The 24,875-nt window shown below is 37.3% G+C and overlaps 2 protein-coding genes across 6 annotated transcripts in view; both read left to right on the top strand.

Moving 5' to 3' along the window:
• The window catches only part of CHD8 (chromodomain helicase DNA binding protein 8), a 56,831-nt gene extending 51,951 nt beyond the window's left edge, over nucleotides 1–4,880 (top strand). For 4 of the 5 annotated variants that reach the window (XM_063088736.1, XM_063088733.1, XM_063088735.1 and 1 more), the window contains exons 35-38: nucleotides 56–169; nucleotides 362–541; nucleotides 954–1,070; nucleotides 3,929–4,880. In XM_063088736.1, the coding sequence (XP_062944806.1) occupies nucleotides 56–169; nucleotides 362–541; nucleotides 954–1,070; nucleotides 3,929–4,498 (981 nt within the window). In that variant the 3' untranslated portion in view covers nucleotides 4,499–4,880. The remainder of the gene's footprint in view (nucleotides 1–55; nucleotides 170–361; nucleotides 542–953; nucleotides 1,071–3,928) is intronic. The other variant, XM_063088734.1, reaches the window with a different exon arrangement.
• Nucleotides 4,881–6,169: 1,289 nt separating this feature from the next.
• The window catches only part of SUPT16H (SPT16 homolog, facilitates chromatin remodeling subunit), a 31,329-nt gene continuing 12,623 nt past the window's right edge, over nucleotides 6,170–24,875 (top strand). The window contains exons 1-19 of the mRNA XM_063089109.1: nucleotides 6,170–6,322; nucleotides 13,672–13,764; nucleotides 14,648–14,818; nucleotides 15,635–15,787; nucleotides 16,342–16,488; nucleotides 16,912–17,063; nucleotides 17,671–17,843; nucleotides 18,898–18,988; nucleotides 19,942–20,015; nucleotides 20,150–20,262; nucleotides 21,279–21,344; nucleotides 21,450–21,545; nucleotides 21,629–21,744; nucleotides 21,828–21,981; nucleotides 22,505–22,632; nucleotides 23,147–23,282; nucleotides 23,384–23,510; nucleotides 23,769–23,887; nucleotides 24,576–24,701. Coding sequence (XP_062945179.1) covers nucleotides 6,257–6,322; nucleotides 13,672–13,764; nucleotides 14,648–14,818; nucleotides 15,635–15,787; nucleotides 16,342–16,488; nucleotides 16,912–17,063; nucleotides 17,671–17,843; nucleotides 18,898–18,988; nucleotides 19,942–20,015; nucleotides 20,150–20,262; nucleotides 21,279–21,344; nucleotides 21,450–21,545; nucleotides 21,629–21,744; nucleotides 21,828–21,981; nucleotides 22,505–22,632; nucleotides 23,147–23,282; nucleotides 23,384–23,510; nucleotides 23,769–23,887; nucleotides 24,576–24,701 — 2,301 coding nt within the window. The 5' untranslated portion in view covers nucleotides 6,170–6,256. The remainder of the gene's footprint in view (nucleotides 6,323–13,671; nucleotides 13,765–14,647; nucleotides 14,819–15,634; nucleotides 15,788–16,341; nucleotides 16,489–16,911; nucleotides 17,064–17,670; nucleotides 17,844–18,897; nucleotides 18,989–19,941; nucleotides 20,016–20,149; nucleotides 20,263–21,278; nucleotides 21,345–21,449; nucleotides 21,546–21,628; nucleotides 21,745–21,827; nucleotides 21,982–22,504; nucleotides 22,633–23,146; nucleotides 23,283–23,383; nucleotides 23,511–23,768; nucleotides 23,888–24,575; nucleotides 24,702–24,875) is intronic.

The raw sequence follows: 24,875 nt of genomic DNA, 5'->3' as shown, positions 1-24,875 counted from the left end.
TACTTTTATAAACATGTGTCATATGATATCTTGGATGGATGGGTTGTCTTCTTAGGAGGAAGGATTGAAGTTAACATTCCAGAAGCACAAGTTGATGGCTAATGGAGTAATGGGAGATGGACATCCACTGTTTCATAAGAAGAAGGGGAACAGAAAAAAGCTAGTAGAGGTGAGTGGTAGAGAAAGTCTCTAATATGATGATTAGATAAGGGTTTTTTTATTCCTAGTAATTGATGAAGGCAGTTGGGATTGAGGGAATGGAAAATATTAGTTATCTCATAATTGCCATTAGCTGTGCTCCTCTTCCCTTCCTGCCCCAAAGAAGAGTATGTGCTCATGGGGGTGGATTCTGGGTTTGCAGCTGGAGGTGGAGTGCATGGAAGAGCCTAATCATCTTGATGTGGACCTGGAGACCCGGATCCCTGTCATCAATAAGGTGGATGGTACTTTGCTGGTGGGTGAGGATGCCCCTTGCCGGGCTGAACTGGAGATGTGGTTACAGGGTCATCCAGAGTTCGCTGTCGATCCCCGATTTCTAGCGGTGAGTGGCAGTTCCATCCAGCAAGATTGAAAGTTGTTCCCTTGGTATTTAAGTTGTATGAGAGGAAAAAAGAAAGCATGCCATATTATATTACTGTTTCTGCATCTGCAAGATAATGGTAATAATACTCAGTCTTCCAACCTCACAGAATTTTTGTGAGGATCACAATAAAATAATGTTAAAGAGCTTATTAAACTAAGTGTTAGATGCTAGGCAAATATTTACTTTTAAACTATTACATAAACCACCTAATTTTTTTGGAGAGATCCACTTAATGGCAGTTTTCCACTAGGACTAGTCCTTTATTTATCTTATGCAATAAGCATTTACTATGAAACAAAAAGACACTAATGCCTTAATAATTACCATAGAGAAGATTTCTATTCCTCTAGGATATACTTTTTTATTGCAGTATATGGAGGATCGCAGAAAACAGAAGTGGCAGAGATGCAAAAGAAATAATAAGGCAGAATTGAACTGTTTGGGATTGGAACCAGTACAGACAGCTAACTCTAGGAATGGAAAAAAGGTGAGTGAGACTGAAGCATTACTACTCTTTTTCCACACTAGATGTGATATTACAAGGCTTTCAATGATGATTGTGATTAATGTTATTTCTCTGTTTCCCCCTGCATGTTCCTGAGAAAAATTATATTCAGTTCTCCAGTAAGGAAACCAGAGTATTTTTACTGGTATTTTTCCATTCCTGTGGTATCTTCATTTCTAGAAAAGCATAAAATTCTAAAAACTAACTTTAGTACTTTAAGCAAATGGAAATGTAAGAATTAGTAAGATGTGTTAGAACATGCAGGGTTATTCTGCTCTCCTGTTGAATAACAAAGGGATTTTTGACAAATCCTTTAACCTCTTCAATTTCAACATTCTGAAAAGTGAGGTTTTTAGAGTAACCTCTTAAAAGTTGTATAATTCTATATATTTTAGGAGTAATTGGGGGGGCCTACTAAGGAAAACAGTCATGGGGTTTTTCCAACATATACGAGGTTGAGAATCACTAATTATATGTCAGTAATGGAAAAAGCACAGGAAACCATGTTTTCTAATTTATAATAACGATTTTGGTCTTTAGGTTATCCCATATTTTCAAATGTATTTATTCTTTTATTATGGTTACAGATCATTAAGTGGATTAAGTATCTATAGTTTCTTCTCATTCTTTCCACCAAAATGTAACTGCAAAAGTTTCTTTTGGTCGTGCTTGCCTTATTCTTTGCAGTAGTTGTATTTTTTTAAGCATATATAAATCATGATTTGGTTTGATAGCAGTCATGTAAAATGGATTACCACTTTTGTATACTTGCCTTATCTAATCATTCTCCATTTGGTCTTTTATATAAATCTTTATATATATATATATACACACACACACACACACATACATATGTATGTATAGACATATCACCACATGGCATATCTTTTAACAAAATTAATTTTCAATGGATAGTATCTATCATTTGCATTTGACAAATTCCAAGCACATAATACTCATACATGTAGATTTATGAGGCTCATTGTTTTTATATTGGTTAAAGTGTTACCATGGAAGAATGTTTTGAATTTTCTCTCAGCCTCCATGGGACCAAGAGTGTAATAAGTAGAATGGTTGATACGGGAAGGCTGTTGGCTTGAAGGCTTGTGTCACCTTTGTCTTGAATTTAACATTATAGTGCAGCCTATAAAAAGGGCTTTTCTTCCAATGTTACCTATTTTCACCTCAAGTACTTTTGCTACTCCCTTTTAGTCAGTTGATAACTCTAAGAAAGATATAAGAAATTACAGAAAATCATAATATGACTAGTACAGCATTCTTACTTAATATAGAATTGACAATGAATTGATATTATTACTGGTACCTCAAGGAGTATAGTATTATTATAGTTATATTTTATTTTTTGTTTAAAAAAATTTTTTTTTGCTCAAGGAAACCGGATATTTTTAACTATGTAGGGCCCTGCGATTTCTTCTAATTATTATTCAAATGAATATGATGAACTTTACATTTTGTTTCTTTTAAAAATTTTTTTAAAATTTTAATTAAAAAAATTTTTTTTATTTATCATTATACAATGTAGTTGACTTTAGTGGCCCTTTGCCAGTTCCTCCTTTTCCCCCCTCCCTATCGCCCTTTCCCACTCCCATCATCACATCTGTTCTCCTAACAATTTCAAGGAATTATTGTGATTGTTCTCTTTTTTTTCTATTTATTTGTTTGTTTGTTTTATTTATTTTTATTAGCTCCCACATATAAGTGAGAACATGCAGTATTTCTCTTGCTGTGCCTGGCTTATTTCACCTAACATAATTTTCTCTAAGTTCATCCATATTGCTGCAAATGGTAGTATTTCATTCTTTTTTATAGCAGAGTAGTATTCCATTGTGTAGATATACCACTGTAGTTATATTTTTAAAGTCCACATAAGTAGAGTATGAAGATGTTTGTTTTTCCAAATACAAAATGTATGTTCCTAGGCCAGGTGTTAGGCTTAGACTGGGAAATAGAGTCCAGAGACACAGGTACCAATTGTATGAGTTTAATGCCAGCTTACCCAATAACAAAGCAGAGGCACTAAAAGTAATAACTCCCAGCTTTAATGAACTTAATCAGAATTTGCATTCAGAACATCTAGAAAAAGCCATGTAAAACTCAACACATTCCTGGTACATGTCATCAGGTTTAAAAAAAAAATTCAGATTTGTAAGTTTTTTAATCAATGGCAGGGGAAAATATTTTATTAAATTTGGTGAGGAGCTACCTATAGTCTTTTTGGTGTAATCAATGGCAGGGGAAAATATTTTATTAAATTTGGTGAGGAGCTACCTATAGTCTTTTTGGTGTTCTAGATATCCAAAAGTCTTGATTGGACTTGTCTTGAATTTACCCCACTCTGTGTTAATAGGATAGTATGTTAATGTTAATAACAGTTGTGAATGTTAATACAGTTGTGCTGCACTTCACATGGTAACATTGTGTGAACAACCTGCCATCAGTAGACACTTAAGTGAATTTTTTTCTGTGCCTATACTGATTCATTCATGTTCTTGCCCAGACCCCTTATTAACAAAGGTAAGTATTTGTGAAATGGTTGGCTGGAGTAAGGGTACAATGTAGTCATGGAAAAAAAGCAAAAACTTCTGGTTCACATGAGTATCAGTATCAAATCCTTGATCTTAGCTTTAGCATCAAAATGCTCCAACCAGCTAAGCCAGCATTTCCTCCTATTACCATCAATCAAGCCCAATCTGACTATACTTGTTTTGCTTCTCCTAAAATAGTGAAAAAGCATTTGTAAGTTAGTACTCTTTTGGCTTTTTTCCCCCATCCCTTTTTTTCCTTCTTTTTGTTTACTGTCTTCTGTTCCCTCTACCCAGGGTCACCATGCTGAAACTGTGTTCAATCGGGTTTTGCCAGAGCCTGTTGCACCAGAGAGCGGCAAGAAGCGAGCACGTAGGATGAGACCAGATCTTTCTAAGATGATGGCCCTGATGCAGGGTGGAGGCACTGGGTCCCTATCTCTGCATAGCACCTTCCAACACAGTAGTAGTGGCCTACAGTCTATGTCATCTCTGGGTCACAGCAGTGCCACTTCTGCATCTTTGCCTTTTATGCCATTTGTGATGGGTGGTGCAGCATCAACCCCTCATGTAGACTCCAGCACCATGCTTCATCACCACCACCACCACCCCCACCCCCACCCCCACCATCACCACCATCACCATCCAGGTTTGAGAGCCACTGGCTACCCCTCTTCACCAGCGACTACCACCTCTGGTACTGCCTTGCGGTTGCCTCCACTGCAACCTGAGGAAGATGACGATGAGGATGAAGATGATGATGATGATTTATCTCAGGGCTATGATAGCTCAGAAAGGGACTTCTCACTCATTGATGATCCTATGATGCCAGCCAACTCAGACTCCAGTGAAGATGCTGATGACTGAAGCCCCAGCATGGTCCCCATTGCTTGGGTGGCTGCTGTATTTTCATTTACTCTGGCCCTTGGACTATGGAAAAGTGGGAGGGGCAGGGGAGATGTGAGGAAACCCAGGAGGTGAACAGGAAAAAAAGAAAAAAGAAAACTTGTACCTGATTGCTCCCAATTTTGAGAGGATTGGGTAGGTAGGGGAACTCCTGAAATAATACACGACCACTTCCTCATTTCTGGGGAAGTAAAGGAGACTAGAGCAGCTGGTGCGCTCACCCCTCCCTAGACACCTCCATTAACCACAAACTATGTAGCGCTGGCCCTAGCCTCTGGCAGAGCCTGTTCCTGGCCGAACTGTGGATACAGCTGGAGAGTCAGGAACTGTTATCTTCCTTCTCCTTGGCATTAATAAATTTAAGTTAATCCTTTTCCACTCTTCCCTGTTCTATATTTGATCAAACCCAATATAAGTATTAATTTTAAGAGATGATGTTCATGGTGGGTAACTTTTGGGGGGGGGGGGTCTGGCTGATATATAAAAGGATCAAAATCTTGACCTTGGTGTTATCAGCACCATACTCTAAGCAACTGAGCTAACTGGCCAGTCCTATGGCGGGTAATTTCAACACCACTTTCCTAAAGTTCAAACTGTTCATAGTAAGTTACCTTGGATAGAGCAGACAAGTCATCTGTACTTCTCTATAGGGTTTATATAAATGTAGACTGTCCAGCTTGCTAAAGGTAAGGAAATGATTTAAGGTAAATTGGCTAAATGTTCCATATTCAAACTCAAGTTCTTAGAGGAGAAGGAAAAATTTCAAAATCCACGTCACAGCACGGTCACTTCTGCATCTTTGCCTTTTATTTTGTTTCCAACGGTGCTTTTGGGAAAGCCACAGAATGGTGTTACTTTTCATGAACTGTAGCAAGGGGTTTGGCTGACTGGAAGGATGCTGTCAGGACTTGAGCTCAGACGACAGGGTTGTGGGAATCCCTCAAGCCTTTTGTTTCCTCTGATCCTCCTCCTACCATCCTACTGCCCAGATGAAGCCTGGGCAGTTTATTTTCCTTTCTAGGGCTAACTCCTTCCACATAGCTTGGGTAGTACTTTATCACGAGGGTGGGCTCCATTTCTCTGGTTTGAGCTATGTCCTGCCACACAGGATCCTTCCAGCCCTTGAGTAGTAGAGGCTTTTACTTTCCCACCATTTCTAGGAGGGGCGCGTACCCAGTTAGGCTGTAGTATTCCCTCTATCCCACGCCAAATCCCGCTCTTTCCGCTTCTCATTCCTTGGCCGGTGGGGTGGGGCCATTACACCGGCGTGCGGCAGCTCCTATGGGGCGGAGCAGGCCAGTCAGGCCTCCCACCCCACTTTACCCAGTGGCTGCCGCCTCCGCAAAAAGTCGGAGCTCCTGTAAACTACTGCCGTGCTGAGAGTAAGGGCGGGGGCAGGGCGTCACGTGACGACGTCGACTCGCGTGCGGTTGTGGCGAAGTTGACAAGAAAACCCCGCGAAAATCGACTCTTTTTGCGTTGCACATTTTGTTGATTGCCCCACTCTTAATTCCCCTCCTTCCTCCCCCGACTCTGGAGAGAGGATTGAAAAAAAAAAAAATAACTCAAACGCTGTCGGGACCCGGAAGCGGAAAGGGTATCTTTGAGGTCGACACTTCCGGGTCACAGGAGAGTGCGGGATTCCGGGGCCGAGAACGGGTGGCTGAGCCGGGACCTCGCGTGATTCACGGAGCCCAAGGAGAAGCGGCGTCTGGGGCTATGGCTGTGACTCTGGACAAAGACGCTTATTATCGGCGAGTGAAGAGGCTGTACAGCAATTGGCGGGTGAGGAAGATCCCGTAATTTTCCCTAGGGATCCCCCTTGAGCCATCCCATAATAATTCTGTTTCTCGGCGCCCTTTTTTCCCTTTCGGTCAGGGATTCCCGGGTTCAGTATCGCGCCCCTTTCGTTGCTCGCAAAATCATTCACCGCAGGCGGCTACGAGCGCAACCCCGTAACAGGGAATCCCCCGCAATCACCCGGCGGCCAGCACCATCTTCCCCGCGTGCCTGCCCGGGTCATGCATAACAGCCATCTCTCGCAGCCTTCCCGCCCTGGAAGAAGCAATATCTTTCCCTCCCACTCCGCGATCAGGTCTTGCTGTCCCCTCCTGCGGTGTTTACACGCACCCACGCACTCGCTGTGTTCTTCCAGAGCCACAGTATTCCGCCCCAGGTCCCGCCAGAATTACAACCATCTCCGTAAAGGAGGGATGGAGGGGCAAGGAGTATGCGAATCGGGTTCTTCGTTGCGGGGCTTTTGCTGGACTTAAAAAAAGAAATACTGCTCACGCGCAACTGCTTCGTGTTCTAGGACCTGTCGTGGGTAGCAGAGAGACCTAACGCTGAAAATTTGTAGCCGTTAGTGATACAAAAAAAAAAAGAAATGTAATGCCTAATATCTTATTAATTTTCCTTCTTGATAGAGTATCTGGGGCACGTGTTCAGAAAAAGAGCTGTGGCAATTCCCAATCTTTTAAAGATCGGGCGATTTTGCTACTTTAAAAACGTCCACAGTTAAAACTTATTTTTATGATAGTAATTTATTATTTGAACAAGCGTTTGCTTGCATTCTGTGGCGCAGCCTCAGCTATCTAGCTCATCTGGCCTCTAAATCCTTTTATCAAAGGAAGATATAACTAATGACTTTTTTAAACACCTGAAAAAAGTCTTGACAAAAATGATCAATTCGGTTTTCAGTGTTGTAACTTGTCTTTCAAGTTGGAACCAGATTATTAAAATTGGTCATTTCTCTGCCATTCATACGAAAGGTGCCTGTGCATGTTTCATCTTTCGAGGCTAAATGCATTAGATAATTGAAAGTAAAGTGGATTCTCTTGCATTTTATGAAAAGCAAAAATAAGAACTCTATACTAGATGAATGCTGAAAATGAATTTTATTTTAAAAATTTTTATTGGTTAATTTTTGCCAAATGATTTTACAGTTTCTCTCACTGTCACATATTTATATTTGAACATGATCTGTGTTAGAAAAACTTTTTTTTTTTTTAAAGATGACCGGTAAGGGGATCTCAACCCTTGACTTGGTGTTGTCAGCACCACGCTCAGCCAGTGAGTGAACCGGCCATCCCTATATAGGATCCAAACCTGTGGCCTTGGTGTTAACAGCACCACACTGTCCCGAATGAGCCACGGGCCAGCCCTAGAAAAACTTTTTTAAAGCTCCAATATTTTCTGATGATTAATAAGTACTAATGTCCTGATGATAATCAGAAGACTTCTCTTCCAATCATAAACCCTGAAATTATACAGGAAGCTGTTTCTACTTCCCGTCATTGAAGTACTCATGAAAACTAATATTAATTTATAGCTATAAGTTTCCCTACATGACAGATTAATGTAAAGCATGAAACTAGTCCATATATGAAAAACTGTGACCTGAAGACAGATTGACAAACTTAATATCAAATGACAGTCTTTAAATCCATAGAAGTTAAGTTACTCTCCACATTCCCATTTTTTGCTTCTCAAAAATTATTAAAATTTATCTTGGCCCTTTTATTTAACGTAATGACATCATCTGGGGGGATGTTAGATGTTAAGACACTGATGGTATAAAGTCATGAGCCAAGTCTGTATAAAATTGTATTAGCAAAATCTGTGGTTAATTATTACGAAAATCTTACTCAAGTAGACTTTCTGCTTTTTTGTTAATAAATAAGCCTAGAACCGAACTGTAGGATTTCTTTCTATGTGCACAGTCTTTACAGGTTACAGTACTGTCATTCTGATCTGCTTAAGCAAAGATCATAGTTTTCTAGGATAAATTCTGGTTGCTTATCCTTCTAGCTGTAACAGAAAGATAGTGGAATATATAGGTGTATTCTATACCATTTTTTTTTCTTTTTTAGTAAGAAACCTGGGATTGACGTAAGAATAACTGAAAGTTAATGGTAAAAATCCCAAGTCTTGTGTTGTCAGCTCTCATCTTCAAAAAAAATCTGTTATGACTAAAATCAACTAAAAAGTTAACTGGTTTGGGCTCTACACCCACTTTTTGTTTTAGATACTTTTGGAAGGGGCTGCACGGCAGGTGATTCTGGGGATCCAAATCCATGACATTGGTGTTAGAAGACTGCACTCCAACCATTGGAGCTCACCGGCCAGCGCTGTTTTTAGATACTCTTGACCATAAGCCTTTCAGAACCATGTGGTTGTTCCTGGTAGTTTCAACTCCAAATACATGGAGTTGTACAGAACTGATAAGCTACTAATCTTTTTTTTTTTTCTTTCTTTTTTTTTTTTAAATAAAAGTAGGAGCTAACCTTACCTTACCTATCTAGTTGAATTTGGGTTAGGTACAAATTTTGAGGCTATTGCAAATAAAATATTATTTCTTAACTAGTTCTCATAATTTGTGTCCTAAAAACAAACACAGTATCACACACTTAACTGTTTTAACTTTTAAGTTTTTAGAAATTTCTAAAACATTAAGCCTTATATCTGAGTAGTGTCATTTTAGAGATGAGAAAATGGGCTTGATCAAAAATGAAACGGGAGACTTCCATAGTGACTAGAATTTGCTACTGTTTTATGGCTCTTCTTGGATATTGAGTGTAGCCCAGTCCTGCCTCTTGTTATTTTTAGTTAGAGCTGCTGAGAGCAGAAAGGGTTTGCAACATCTGTTTCTGCATTAGAAAATCCCAGGTGGTAGTTAGTGGTGGATATGGAAGTGAACTGGGACTTCTCTTCCTCTTAAACTTATTGGGTTCTTATTTGGGGATTCCCAGACTTTTAATGATTGTGATTATTTTTAAACAAGTAATATGATTAGTACTGCTCACTGGGGGAAACAAAAGAGGTTACTCACAGTCCCTGGGTTTCAGCTGCTTTGAGGGCTGAGAGCACAGTATTCAGGCATACCTAAAAATCATATGAGACCTATGCATTAGGACATTCTGCTGTGAGTGGACTTTGACTTCATTCATCTGACTTTTATCCCAAAGAATTCCATAAAAGTTCAAAATAGCAACTGTTTTCAAAATGAATACTGATCTAATGCATTCATTTATGCTACTCTATGCCAACTGTTAGGATTGGGGTGGTGGGTGGCTATGACCCCAAAAAGAAAGTTTGTGCCAGTAGAGAAATGAATAAGCTGTAGTGTCAGTGCTTCTCTTGAGTGCTGCATTATGGCACTTTGCTGATTTTTATGGTGGCTTGGTTTCTTGTTTTGGGTTCCCTAAGACTAGGCAGCTATCTTCTGTGGCTCAGGAAGGTTTTTAAATATAAAGACAATTCCCATATTACTTTCAGCAAGACAGTGGATTACTTCCACCCATCTCAGTTCTTTATGGTTCCTTTATATTGATTGGGGCTCAGTGAGGTATGTATGCTTCTCGATATTTTCCCAGTGAGAGTGCTTGTTACTTAGGGTATATTTACCCCAGCTCTGCTTAGTCATTTACCATTTTTCGTTCTCTTTTCATCTTCCAAAAAACTGTTGAACTCTTTAAACCTAAAGACATTCAGAAATGATACTTTATATCACTATAAATGGAAAATTATGCCACCTGTCAAAAATAAAAAGCAGCTGTTAAATAAAGGTAATATAAGCAAAACTGTGTTGTTAAATTGTAACAGATGTTAAGGACTAGCACCAAACAGATACATTCTTGATGTAATCAAGAGGATTAAAAGAGAATTGAAAAGTATATAACTTTTTTGCTCTGTGATTGAATATTTAAAGCCACATCTGGATACCACCTAAAGTAATCTCTTTTTGAGTTGTACACTTTCTGAAAGCCTGTTGTATGTACTCTGTAGTGATTATAAAATTAACAGCTGATCTTTGATGTCAGTAACAGTAGTGGTATGATGTGCAGTAAATTTTTTAATAAATAGTTTCAGTCTTTAATAATAATAATGGCAAATACATAGTTCCTGTGTACTAGGCACTATTCTAAGCACTTTACGCATATCAACTCATTTAATTCTTACAGCAACACTTACAGAAATGAAGATCAAAGAGACTGAACCACGAAGAGGTTAGGTCACAATAAGTGGTGGAGTTAGGGATTAAAACCCAGGCGTCTGGCTTCAAAGTGGACCCTTAGCCAGTAGGCATACTGTCTCCCCAAATACAGAAGACAGACCAGCAACTTGATACTTTATTGCTTGCAGTTGCTGAAAAAAATTCCCAGTAAATGTTAAAAATCACCGATGCTAACATCCTACCTGAAAAGATTGTCAGGTGACCCTAAGTCTCCTTATAGATAAAAATCAGAAACTTTCCAAAGAAATTCAGTTTTATCTTTTGGACCTTAATGAATGTATTCTGTTGTCTGATTTATTAACTGAAAGAAATGGAGATGGTAGAAGAAGAACTACTTTACCTGTTATTATTTAATAGTTATAGTACTAGTTTTAAAAATATGTATTTTAAACTTAATGTGTATTTTAATTAGATTTTACTTTCAGCATCTTTTCTTTTTGGGGGGGAGGGAGCCTAAATCTCACTAGTGCGAGGACTGCTTATGTATTTGTGTGGGGAATTTTGAGTGTGCCAGGTCTTGATAAGCGGTTTTGAATATGGTGATACATATCGTACCTAGAGTTTTATTGTGATGATTGCAGATAACTAAAAAATTCTATGTTAACTGAAGAACTGAGGTGTGTTTAACAAAAATTTGGAGAGGAAAGTATATTTGGTGCCAACGTTAGTGTTAATTTAATATATCATAGTAATCCTAGGATAGTGGTTCTCAAGCTTCTTGATATCAGGACCCCCTTACATTCATAAATTATTCAGGTCCCCAAAGAGCCTTTGTATAGGTTGTATCAAGTACACAGAGAAAATCTGGTCTCATACATACATGAAGCTGGAAAAGGGAGGATAATTTAATAACCTTTTTAGATAATTATGTATATTCTTTGTTACTGCACTAAAACTCAAGTGGCAATCTCTTAAAAGTTAATTGTATTGTGGAATCTGAAATCATAGAAGTGAAATCATATTCAAGTTATTGGTCTGTTTTGCATATTCCGTCTTTAACCCATAGATGACTTTTGTAACATTATGCATTGCTTATTTGGAAAATATTAGTTCTCTCAGTTGTACAGATCTTCCAAATGTTGACACATTTTATTATATAATATCAAAGAATCATATGTCACTATTACCACTAATCTCATCAGAAAAGTCTTGAGTAAGGGAAGCTGTTAAGTTTAGTGGCAGATGCAAGTTTTTCAAGATCTTAATTTTTTTGTCTGAAAACTGAAAACTCACATGTTATCATTGGCAACATATATGTCAGTTATTTTTCTTGAAATGACAGTCTCACTTCATTCATTTTTGAGGAAATGTATACCAGATACCCAAGTCTGTTTAAATGTCTAGTTCAGCTTGTTACTCAAATAATTTGTACAAGTGCTTTTCCTTGAGACAACCATCATACTTCAGTATGCACACAAAATTGTTTTGTATGTACTTCCCATTTTTTTACACAAAATACTAAAAAGATATATACTCAAGGGATGAGATTTCTTAATATTAGTCATTTTTACTGTATCCTTTTTTCTAGGAGTATGAGCTAGTGAAGAAGGACAGTTTGGTGCCACTGCCTTGATGCATATTAAGGTTTTGCAGTTGTAACTACCATTGCTTTTGCATCATCAGTGAGAAGTAATGATAAAACTTTTTACTAACCTAACGGAAAACATTTTTCACTGAAAGTCAGTGGGAGAATACATACAGTTTCTGTGTAGTAACTTCTTTGCGTTATATATTTGTTGTAGGGAAATATAACAGAACCCTCAGTTGCTATCATATTTGTATTCTTATTGGCAGCTGGAAGCCTTAAAATGTGGAATAGTCTTTTGTAGGTGTTTTTCTTGACTTCATGAGAGAAGCCAGAATTACAGCTCAGTATTACTAGTCCTTTGGTTTTATAGAGCAATTCAAGGGTAGTTAATGGTTGGAGGACTTACACATCTTAATTTCAAAACCTACTAAAAGCTAAGTAACCAAAACAGTAGTACTGGCATAAGGATAGACATGTAGATTAATGGAATAGATTGAAAGAATTGAGAGTCCAGAAATAAGCTCTCACTTTTATGGTCATTTGATTTTTGACAAGAGTATCAAGACAATCCAATGAGGGAAGAAACAGTCTTTTTTAACAAATGGTGCTGGGACAACTGAATATCCATATGCACAAGAATAAAGTTGGGCCATTCTTCATACCATACATAAAAACTAACTTAAAATGAATCATGGATCTCAATGTAGGAGCTAAAACTATGAAACTCTTATAGAAGACAAATAAGAGTAAATCTTTGTGACCTTAGGTTAGGCAAGATCTCTTTAAATATGACACCCGAAGCAAAAGAAAATAGTTAAATTGGACTTCCTCAAAATTAGAAACTTTTGTTCTTCAGAGGACACCATCAAGAAAATGAAAAGACATCCCACAGAATGGGAGAAAATATTTGCAAATTATATCTAAAGGACTTGTATCTTGAATGTAAAAAACTCTTACAACTCAATAATAAAGCAATTAACCCAATTACAAAGTAAACACCACCCATCCCCCAAATGTCCAGCAACTAATGAATGGATAGATAAAAATGTGGAGTATCCACACAATGAAATACTATACAGCAGTAAAAAGGAATGAAGTATTGATATATTCTACAACACAAATGAACCTTGAAAACATAAGTGAAAGAAGCCAGACACAAAGGCCACATATTACATGATTCCATTTCGGTGAAATGTCCAGCGTAGACAAATTTATAGAGACAGAAATTAGATTAGTGGTTGCCTAGGGCTGGGAGGGGTGGGAGAGATGGAGAATGATTGCTAATGGGCAGTTTCTGGGGAGATGAAAATGTTTCAAAATTAGATTGTGGTGATGGTTGCATAACTGAATATACTAAAAACCGTTACATTGTACACTCTAAGTAGATGAATTGTATGTGGATTATGTCTCAATAAAGCTGTTGAAAAAATAAAGAATAAGTAATAGTTGTGAGATTGCCCAGCAGGCATGTACCTTAAACTGGGAGTTTCTGTTAGGAAAAAATTATACGCATCCTATGTAAATACTGAAGTTTATATTCCTGTTTTACTAATGTGAAAAGAAAGTGACTAAATTACCTGCCCTTTTCAGAAAGGAGAAGATGAGTATGCCAATGTTGATGCCATTGTTGTGTCTGTGGGTGTTGATGAAGAAATTGTTTATGCCAAATCAACTGCTCTACAGGTGAGAGGTGTACAGCAATTTTTAGCCCTTAGAGTCATTGAATCTTCTGCAGTACTGTTCAGTGTGGTAGCCACAATTAAAAATTCAGTTCTTCAGACCCACCTGGCTGTGGGTCAAATCTCAATAGTGGCTACCATATTGGACAGAGCAGATCAAGAATATTTCCATCATTACCTAAAGTTCAGTTGGATTTTGCACTGATTTAGAACATAAGGAAAGAAGAAGTGTATAAATTAATATAGATTCAACTACATATAACAGAAAAAAACTAAATACCAATAGGTTAAACAAAGTGTTTTGTTTTATATAGTCTTCAGGGACCCAGGCTTTTTCTGGGTCTTCGCTCTGCCATCCGTAGAGTATTGCCCTTATGCTCATGGTGCAAGATGGCTAGTAGAACTCCAGCCATTTCATCTGCATTCCAAGCAAAAAGATGGAAAAAGGAAGAAAATGGGAGACCTTCTTCCCTTTTTAAGACAACTTGTTTGAAGTCCCACACAGTACTCCATTTAAAACTTATTGGCCAGATTAAATCTAATGAGCCATAATCATACTTAGCTGTAAGAATGGATGAGAAATAGAGATCTCATGCTGAGTAGTGTGCCCAGCTAAAAATCCCAAGTCTTTCTGAGAGAGAACAGAGAGATGAATAATTAGTAGGAAATAGATAAAATAATATATTGAACCCCCATGTACTCATTATCCACTTCTAATAAATTGTGAACTTCTGGCCAGTCTCGTCTCATTCTTATCCACATCCAGGCTCCCTCTCCCCTGATTGTTCTGAAGTTAATCCCAGATATTTTATCTATAAATATTTCTTTATGAGTTCATTAATTTTTTTATCTGTAGATACTCTTGTCACTGTTGTCTTTTCCCGTAGACATGGCTCTTTGGTTATGAACTAACTGATACTATCATGGTCTTCTGTGACGACAAAATTATCTTTATGGCGAGCAAGAAAAAAGTGGAGTTTTTGAAACAGATTGCCAACACTAAGGGCAATGAGAATGCTAATGGAGCCCCTGCCATCTCACTGCTAATACGAGAAAAGGTCAGGATTGATAATGTTATAAATGTGAAAGCATATTTTAAAGTGATGAACAGAAGTGCCTTATAGAAATTCAAAGAATGCAGGGAGACGTTCATAGCTGGCTGTGGTTGTAATTACAAAGTTCTGTCACATCTTCATTGTTAGGCAGAAAAGAGTTCAAGAACTCTTACCAGTTCTGCAGCAAAAGAAACGGGCTATGGAATTCTGATGAACACTAACTTTATCTGGTCATTCTCAAGGACACTCAGTTTGTTTTCATTTGAGTGGTTGGAGCAAATAACCTTAAATATCATTAAGGAAACTTAGACGTACCTCATTTCTAGTTTTTATTAAATATGATCTTTTCTGTCATACCGCCCACCTAACAAAAAGGACTTTTTCTCAGAATGTTGTTCACCTAAGTGTTTGAATTCCTTAGCTGTTTCTGTTTGGGTTGTTTTTGGTTTTTGGTTGGTTGGTTGGTTGGTTGGTTTTTGGTGGCTGTCTGGAAAGGGTATCCTAACCCTCGACCTTGGTGTTACAATGCTGCACTCTAACCAACTGAGGTAACCAGCCAGCCCACTTAGCTACTTCTGAAAATAAGAATAGCCTCATCAACTTATATGGCACTTTTAAGTATATAAAAATAACTGATGAAATTTTGTTTTAATTTTTGATATATTACTATCTGCCCTAAAGAAGTAGGTGGGGATGGGGGTGGAAATCTATTCTTCACATAGTTTGGAATATTCCTCTCTGCCTATTACTAATAGAACATAGATGTCTAATTCTAAAACTAATTAACAACCCCCCTTTTTTTCCTTGTGGCACTGATAGAATGAAAGTAATAAGAACAACTTTGACAAAATGATTGAAGCCATTAAAGAAAGCAAGAATGGCAAGAAGATTGGAGTGTTCAGCAAAGACAAATTCCCTGGAGAGTTTATGAAGAGCTGGAATGACTGCCTCAACAAAGAGGGTTTTGACAAAGTAAGAATACTATTGGAAAGTAGCCAATTGAGAGTTGAGAAGACAAAGGCACAGTGGGCTTTCACAACAGACAGTACAGGACATTTGGGAAAACTATATTCATTTACATTTCCGTTTTTCATCCCCTTTGGCTGAGCAGTTTGCCAGCTTTACTTTTTAGTTAGGGAATGAGGCATTCAGGAGATAGTCCAGCCACTTCAGAATTGGAAACAGAAAAATCTCTTATCCAAAAAATATTTTTGTTTTCTTCTTTTTTCCCTGCCTTTCTGCCTATCTTCCTTCTTCAGCCTTTATAAAAATCTCTAGAGAGGAGAATTTGAATTTTAAGGGGTACATTAACTTAATGCCTCTTAAAACACACAATGACCTGGCAAAAAGCTATTTCAAGTGTTTATTCAATTCAAGAAGAGAATATTTTAATATTCTGCGATCTGCTGATGAGCAGTTTGCTAAAGAACCAAAAATCATTACTAATAATATTCAAATTAGGAGAGATGCATTTCTTTAGCAATTCTATATTTGTATGTTAGAAACTCTTACCACTTTGACTGCAGATAGATATCAGTGCAGTTGTGGCATATACCATGGCTGTAAAGGAAGATGGGGAACTCAACCTAATGAAGAAAGCAGCCAGCATCACCTCTGAGGTCTTCAACAAATTCTTCAAGGAAAGAGTCATGGAAATAGTTGATGCAGATGAGGTAAATGGAGTGGGGAGGGTCTTTTTACTGTTTTAAGGAAGCAGTAATATGTCCCTACCATGAAGTTTTCTTCATATATGTGTTCCGCTTCCTTGGGAATCCTAAGACTTTGATACTTAAGTTGGTGGTAATTATGCCATCTCTTTCAACATAACTATAAGCCTGCACTATAGTTTCTTGAGGTTACCCATTATTTTACTTGAGAATCCTTGGAATAGCTGTTAATTCCACATAGTGTTCTCCAGATATGCTTTGCATGTATACCAATATGTTATCTGCTGCGTAAACATTTTATAAGACTTTTATATCATCTAAATGATATCACAGTATATGTAATCTTCAAATGATAATGTCCAAATACCCAACACCCCTCTTTGCCAACCTCTCTAGTAAGTGTTATTTTATTTCTGGATATGCTTACAGAAAGTTCGACACAGCAAACTGGCTGAGTCTGTGGAAAAGTCCATTGAAGAGAAAAAATACCTAGCTGGGGCAGACCCTTCTACTGTGGAAATGTGTTTCCCTCCTATTATTCAGAGTGGTGGCAACTATAATCTTAAGTTCAGTGTGGTGAGGTAAGTATGAGAACTTCATAATATAACAGCCAGAGCATTGTTTTGTTCTATGCATGTCTCTATTTTATTTCACATAGTTGCTCATTTCTTACTTTAATATTTGATTGTAAGCATTTTCCGAAATTATTAAAAATGCTGGAAAAATGCAAAAATGACAAAAATAATTAAAATGTTATTAGATGTATCATAATGTAATTCCTCTTTTAACTTAAAAAAATATTGTAAGGAATACTGTTCTTCCTGGATGAGTCTGAAGTGATTAATTATAACCAGCAATTTTTAGATGACCAGTGGATACATGACTTCTCACAACCATACTGTTAGAATATAGTGAATACAATTCAGTATATCTTTTGCATTTTTAGAATACAGTACTCATCTTCTCACTGAACTTTTATTCTGAAAGTTTTGATTACGAGTTTTTACTCTATAGCCTTTATAAACTGGTTTGTTTTTTAAAAACAAACAAAAAAGGTTTAGGTCCTTATTCAGCCAAAGCTTTAGGATATAGCTGAGGAAAGTAATGATTGTTGATGTTGTATGTGCCAGTGATACTAACAACTTCACTAGTTTTGGTAATGAAATGCTTTCTTCCTTTCGTCTCTAGTGACAAGAATCATATGCATTTTGGGGCCATCACTTGTGCCATGGGTATTCGCTTCAAATCTTACTGCTCCAATCTTGTTCGCACCTTGATGATTGATCCTTCTCAGGAAGTTCAAGAAAATTACAATTTTTTGCTCCAGCTTCAAGAGGAGCTACTAAAGGAATTAAGACATGGTGAGATACCTTAGAAAAGAAGATTTGGAAATAGTGTAAAAAATTATGTAGAGGATGGGGAAAACCTACATAAAAAAATACAAACAGAGGAGTTTTATTTCCCTGAGGCTCTTGTAACCTTGAATCATCCTAGCACTTAGTTCTTGAATCTACTTTTCTTTCAGGCATGAGTGGAGTAGTCATTGATGTTTACAGAAACTTCTCTGATTTCTTAGGCCTCTGTGTCCAGATCTTCATAAAATATCTTGGCCTTATTAGTCTTATTTAGTTTCGAAGTTTTGAGAGCCTGTATCTCTATCAATAGAATATTTAATGTTAATCCTACATTGAATGGATACCAAGAATCTTAGTGTGAGAATAGAGCTAGTAGCAACCCTGCTAAGCAAGCATGCAACTACTTCAAAAGAAAGCAAAGTATTTAATTCCTCTTTTGCCTTGGACTCTGCACTCCCAGTTGGCTAAGTGAAACTTTATGCTTACCCTCTTTAAACCATTTCTTAAGCCTACCCATGTTGCCCAGAGGTTCCAGACCCTGTTCTTTCACAATATCTCTAAATTGGTCTGGGGAAATAATGTTGGAAATCATAGCCATAGATAGTTTTAATGGAGATAAAGATCTCTCTGAGGCTGCCATATCGGGACTATTCTGGCTTGACATATCTATTCATAGCCTGTGTCCTTAAAAATTAAGGTCATAGTACTAACAATAATTCACCCTTTTAGCAATGAGTGGAACGGGCCCACCACAAGGACCTGTTTTTCAATGTTATACCATTTATCAACTCTTAAAGTATTTCACTGAGACCAACTGGTGTTCATTAGTCCCCCTGAATCAGTGATTCTCAGAGTATAATTAAGAGTGATTAGGAGGACTATTTTTAATAATGCAGATTTCTAGACCCTATCACCCTTGACATTCTGTATTCCTTCATTTACAGTTTGAGAAATGGTGCTTTAAGGGACTTAATAGGTGAAAAAAAAATTGATTAAAAAATGTTTTATTTTGTTTTTTTCTGAAGGATACTTTAATATCCCCTTTCTGCTTTGTTTTTAGGTGTGAAGATATGTGATGTGTATAATGCTGTGATGGACGTGGTTAAAAAGCAGAAGCCAGAGCTGCTGAGCAAAATTACCAAAAACCTAGGGTATGCTATGATGTCTGTTGTCACTCTGAGTCTGTTTTCATGACTGGCAGTGGTCAGTCAATATTAGACCAGTTGATTGATTCAGCCACCATTTATGGACTACCACATTTAACCTTGTGCCGAGCACGTGGTATTATCATAAAAAGTGAGAAAGATTTAGGTTCTCCTCCCAGGTGTATGGGGTACTGATTTTTCTGGACCCGTAGGTGTCCTGGGATCAAATTACAAATATTAGGAAATACTGTATTGCATACTGTGTTTCCTCTCTTAGAACACCTCATCTCACATTTGCAAATTAAATACCCTGAGATGGCCTAATATTACAATTTTTTTTCTTAATTTTTATTTAATCCGGTGTTTCTCAAATGTGCTTGATCATTGAGCACCTAGAAATACCTAATAATGTATTATAGAACAAAGGACATTTTGGGAAACATAGCATTGAGCTGTCTCCTTAGATGAAAACTTGTCTGGGGTATTTAGTTTCCTTCTGGACCTCGCTGGTGGACAAGAGAAAATATATTGGCCTATATCAAGTCATGAATTTGGTTGTAAATATTACATTAAAAATTGCCTCTCGATCCAGTTATTACTGGTTGGTAACATATCCCTTAACAATCTCTGCGGTGTTGTTTATAAGAAAACCTGTAACTTGATTTCATGGTAGAAGACTGAAATTTAAATGTGGGGAAATAAAATAAAGAAGGCTTGATGTAATAAATGTTACATGAGATACTTAATTAGGAAATTATTTTTCAACATGGGATTATACAACATATTTAGAGGCCAGAGACTATCTTCGAATTCTCTTCCTTAACTGACTGATCAGCAGGGGCAAATCATTGCCACATGTTTGCCTGCCTTATCATGAAAATTGAAATGAATATATTATACTTGATCCGTGTTAGAGATCTTTTAGCCTGTTACTGACATTTCTCTTTATTTCTTTTTAGATTTGGGATGGGAATTGAATTCCGTGAAGGCTCTCTAGTAATCAATAGTAAAAATCAGTACAAACTGAAGAAAGGTAAATTTTACATACATGCAGTAGGAAAATACTTTTTTGAGTAATTTCCTTTAGCTTTATCTATGTGTCTGTATAAATCTTACTCCTCTCCGTTCTTTCACAGCCACAGACTAAGCCCTGTTTTGCTGTTTTAGGGATGGTTTTCAGTATCAATTTGGGATTCTCAGATCTGACTAACAAAGAAGGGAAAAAACCAGAAGAGAAAACCTATGCCTTATTCATTGGTGACACAGTGCTTGTGGATGAGGTGTGTATTATCACTTAAACCTTTGAGTGTTCATGAACAGACTTTTGAGGTACATTTTGGACACCCTGTGTTTTTTTCTTGTCTTTGTTAAGCGCTAGCTAAGGGAGAGAGCTATGTGACAGCCTGACCTAATATAGCTAGGAATAGAGATTATAGCCCAAGTACAGAGAATGGTGTAAACCAAGGTGCTTATTACATTGTTGCTTAAACCTTGATAATGATAATATCAGAAAGTTATTCTAATAATGGAACTGATTTTTTTCTTTTTTTTTTAAAACAGCTTTATTGATCTACAATTCACATACCATATAATTTACTCACTTAAAATTTGCAATTTAATGATTTTTAGCATATTCACAGTTGTGCAACCATCACCACAATCTAATTTTAGAACATTTTCATCACATCAGAGAGAACCCCTGAGCCCATAAGCACTCACTACTGTCCACCCCACCCCAAGTCCTCCAGGCCTAGGCAACAATTAAACTATTTTCTTTCTCAGCATTTGCTTTTTCTGGACAGTTAATATAAATTTAATCATACAATATGTGGTGTTATGATTGGTTTCTTTCACTTAGCAGAAACTAATTTTTAATAATAATGACAGCAAATAAAAAAGTGGTTTTTTTTAATAAGCTAAGTTTTATGCATTAACTCATTGAATTGTTACAGTCACCCTATGAAGTAGATACTCTTATTATCTCCGTATATAGATAAAGAAACTGAAGGAACAGAGAAGTTTAAGTAACTTGCCAAATGTCACAGAGCTAGAAAGTAACTGAGCCGTGCTTCAAATCAAGCCTGTATTCTTAATCATTACTCCAGTGTTGCCTCCCAAATTAAAGTTCCTAATGAGAGGCTGGGAGGATAAAAACTATATTTATTCATTGTCAAAGATTCTAGTGTCCAGAAAGTCCAAAGCATTGCTCAGCTGTGCTTTACTCAGCTGTTTCTACTAGGTTAGAAAGTGAAAGTGCTTTGTTTAGATTACATGGCTGAAATCTTTTTTATTCTAGGATGGCCCAGCCACTGTTCTCACTTCTGTGAAGAAGAAAGTGAAGAATGTAGGGATTTTTTTAAAGGTAGGAAGAAGATAAATGAGTTGTACAGGAAGTTCAGTACAGTGAAGAAGTTAAACAATATTGGCTAAAAAAATTAAAACGATTTTTTGTGACTTTTTCCCATAGAATGAAGATGAGGAAGAGGAGGAGGAAGAGAAAGATGAGGCAGAGGACCTTTTGGGAAGAGGTTCTCGGGCAGCATTACTTACAGAAAGAACACGAGTGAGTTTACTGTTTTAAATTACATTGATTTCATAACTGTTATGGTTCATTCGTTCTGATAACTTGCGTTTTCCCTTCACTAGAATGAGATGACTGCAGAAGAGAAACGGAGAGCACATCAAAAAGAACTGGCAGCTCAACTCAATGAAGAAGCAAAGAGGCGATTGACTGAACAGAAGGGAGAACAGCAGATTCAGAAGTAAGTTTGCATTGAGCAATTCAGTTGTCTTAGGGTTATGTTTGACTGCAGAAATTTCTCAATTTTTTTTTATCCCACTCCAGAGCTCGCAAATCTAATGTGTCCTATAAAAACCCATCTCTGATGCCTAAAGAACCACATATTCGGGAAATGAAGATCTATATTGATAAGAAATATGAAACTGTAATAATGCCTGTGTTTGGGATTGCAACACCTTTTCACATTGCCACAATCAAGGTACTAACATTCATTGCATCAGGTTTCAGCCAAACTATTTTTTAAAATATTAATTGTGCTTACCATAAGTAATCTGCCTGCATCATCTGTCCTACTCTCTGCTCCTTTAGACTCTACCCTTCTCATTTAACTAATTTCCTCCTCTTTCCCTGTCTCCTGCTATCATTCTCCTTCCCCTTCCAGTTTTTACTCTGTTGAAAGCTAAACTAGTTCAGAAATGTAATTTGCCTCTTTCCTCGAACTTTATTTAAGCATTATTTATTCTGTAGTTGTACCATGGCACAAAGTATTTTGAGAATTCATTGATTCTTTTGGGAAACAGACATCCAGTCATGTAAAAAGATAAGCTAAATATGCTTATTAAATTTAGATTAACATTTACAAGTTAAATTCTAAAGAGCAGCAAGCTTGTAACTCCTAACTTAATTTACCCTTTCTATAACTACTACTCTTTATCAAGGAAAGAAACCTTTGTGGTTTTGTTGTTGTTTTTTGTTTATATGGCTTTCCTTTCTTTGAACAGAATATAAGTATGTCCGTGGAAGGAGATTATACTTACTTGCGAATCAACTTCTATTGCCCAGGCAGTGCCCTGGGCAGGAATGAGGGCAACATCTTTCCTAACCCTGAAGCCACTTTTGTCAAGGAAATGTGAGTCCCCTGGAAAACCATCCCCAGAGCCCTACTGGCTGGAGTGGTACTCTGAGAAACATTTCATTCTCTGTGCTGTGTCCTCCCTTACCTAGTGAATGGCAAAGCCTTCCTCACTGGTACTTGTTTAGTGTCACATTGCTGGCTTTGTACTATTTTGAGGATGGACCTGAATTTGCAACCCTCATGAAAATATTTTATACTTACTTTACATATTTTATAATAGAATCCTCAAATAAGAACATTTGTGCCATATTGGATTCTATTCCTTCATGGTGTGGAATGGGATAATTTGGGATGTTTGCCAGATTTGATTTCTCCCACCCCAATGGTTTAATCATTTATAACATCCTTCATTTAAGCATAAAAGATGTTTTTTTTCAGCTTTCCAGGCATTCTCTCACCATTCAGTAGTATGTTTTTCTCAAGAGATGTTACGCCAGTTATATAGTAATGGGTAGAGGTTACCTAGCCTGATAAAGAATATTCTATAAGTGCTTCCCCTTTTCTGCAGTACATATCGAGCGTCAAATATGAAGGCGCCTGGAGAACAGACAGTACCAGCCTTGAACCTTCAGAATGCTTTCCGAATTATAAAAGAAGTACAGAAACGTTATAAGACTCGAGAAGCAGAAGAGAAAGAGAAGGAGGTGAGCCTGAACACAGACAAAGCACCTTTGTGTAGAAAGACATGTGTTTTGGGGACGTGTAAGGCCACATCAGGATTCACATTAATTTTCTTTCTGCTTAGGGCATTGTGAAACAAGACTCACTGGTGATCAATTTAAACCGGAGTAATCCCAAACTGAAAGATCTGTACATTCGTCCAAACATTGCCCAGAAGAGGATGCAAGGCTCACTGGAAGCCCATGTCAATGGTATGGATGGTCTCTCATGTGCCTGGGCTTTGTCTTCAGGGCACGTTTATAGGAATGACAGATCAAATAATATAGTATGACAAGGAAATGCTGGGAGAAATCTACTCACATTTCTCTATGGCCAGAAAGAAGGGAAAACATTGTATAGTTGTTGGTGTTTCCTTTGACCCTGTTCAAATCAGCCAGAAGAGATGCTATGCCTTTTGGCCTAACCTAATGATTGTGTTCGATGCTTAGCTTCTTCATTCTTTTCCCCAGGTTTTCGCTTCACATCTGTTCGAGGAGACAAAGTGGATATTCTGTACAATAACATCAAGCATGCTTTGTTCCAGCCCTGTGATGGAGAAATGATCATTGTCTTGCACTTTCACCTCAAGGTATATCTTTCTACTTAACTAGCTGTGAGCTCTTGGGCAAGATATTTAGTTTCTCTCTGCTGCTTTCTTATAAAATAGCGATGAAAAACATCACTTATCACGTAAGATTGTTAAGAGGATTGAATAAAATAACTTTTAAAAGTCTGCAGTTCCTGGCATCTAGAATGTGCTAAACATTTTGTTCCTTTAGTGTGATATATAATGACCAGCAGAACATATAAAGTCTTCTCCAAACTCCTGTTTCTTCTTTTGTTTGTTTTTGACAACTGGCCAGTATGGGGATCCACACCCTTGACCTTGGTGTTACAAGGCTCACTGGAGGCCCATGTCAATGGTATGGATGGTCTCTCATGTGCCTGAGCTGTGTCTTCAGAGCACTAACCAGCTGAGCTAATTGGCCAACCCAAATTTCTGTTTCTGAAATAGAAACTTTGCTTTAGACAAAATTTGTTGCCAACATAATCTCCAAAGTCCAATCTGATAAATTGAACTACTTTTAAAAATATATACTTTTTCACATTCCCAAACATTATTGTTTATTATGACACATAAATAATATTTTTTACGTATATGCTGTGTAGGCCTAACATTTTGAGATGGTCTTGTTTTGTTTCTCTGTTGGGTAGCCTAAGACTTCTGACGTCTTTTTTTTTTTTTTTTTCTTTTTTTTTTTGCTTTATACCATCAGAATGCCATCATGTTTGGGAAGAAGAGGCACCCAGATGTGCAGTTCTACACGGAAGTGGGAGAGATCACCACGGACTTGGGGAAACATCAGCATATGCATGACCGAGATGACCTTTACGCTGAACAGGTCTGTGAAATTTAGTATTGTATTTGCAGGGAAAAGAGGTAGGATGAGGTCCAAATCCAAACTCAGGAATTATTGTATTTTATAAACAACCCCTGCATCTGTGCAGAACAACTCAAATATCTGCTGAGATGGTTTAGTGCAGTGGCTTATGGATTAGACTTAGGTTGCAGACTC

The sequence above is a fragment of the Cynocephalus volans genome, chromosome 3 (assembly GCF_027409185.1).
Source record: "Cynocephalus volans isolate mCynVol1 chromosome 3, mCynVol1.pri, whole genome shotgun sequence".
Classification (NCBI taxonomy): Eukaryota; Metazoa; Chordata; class Mammalia; order Dermoptera; family Cynocephalidae; genus Cynocephalus; species Cynocephalus volans.
This window is presented reverse-complemented; position numbering and strand designations above follow the sequence as displayed.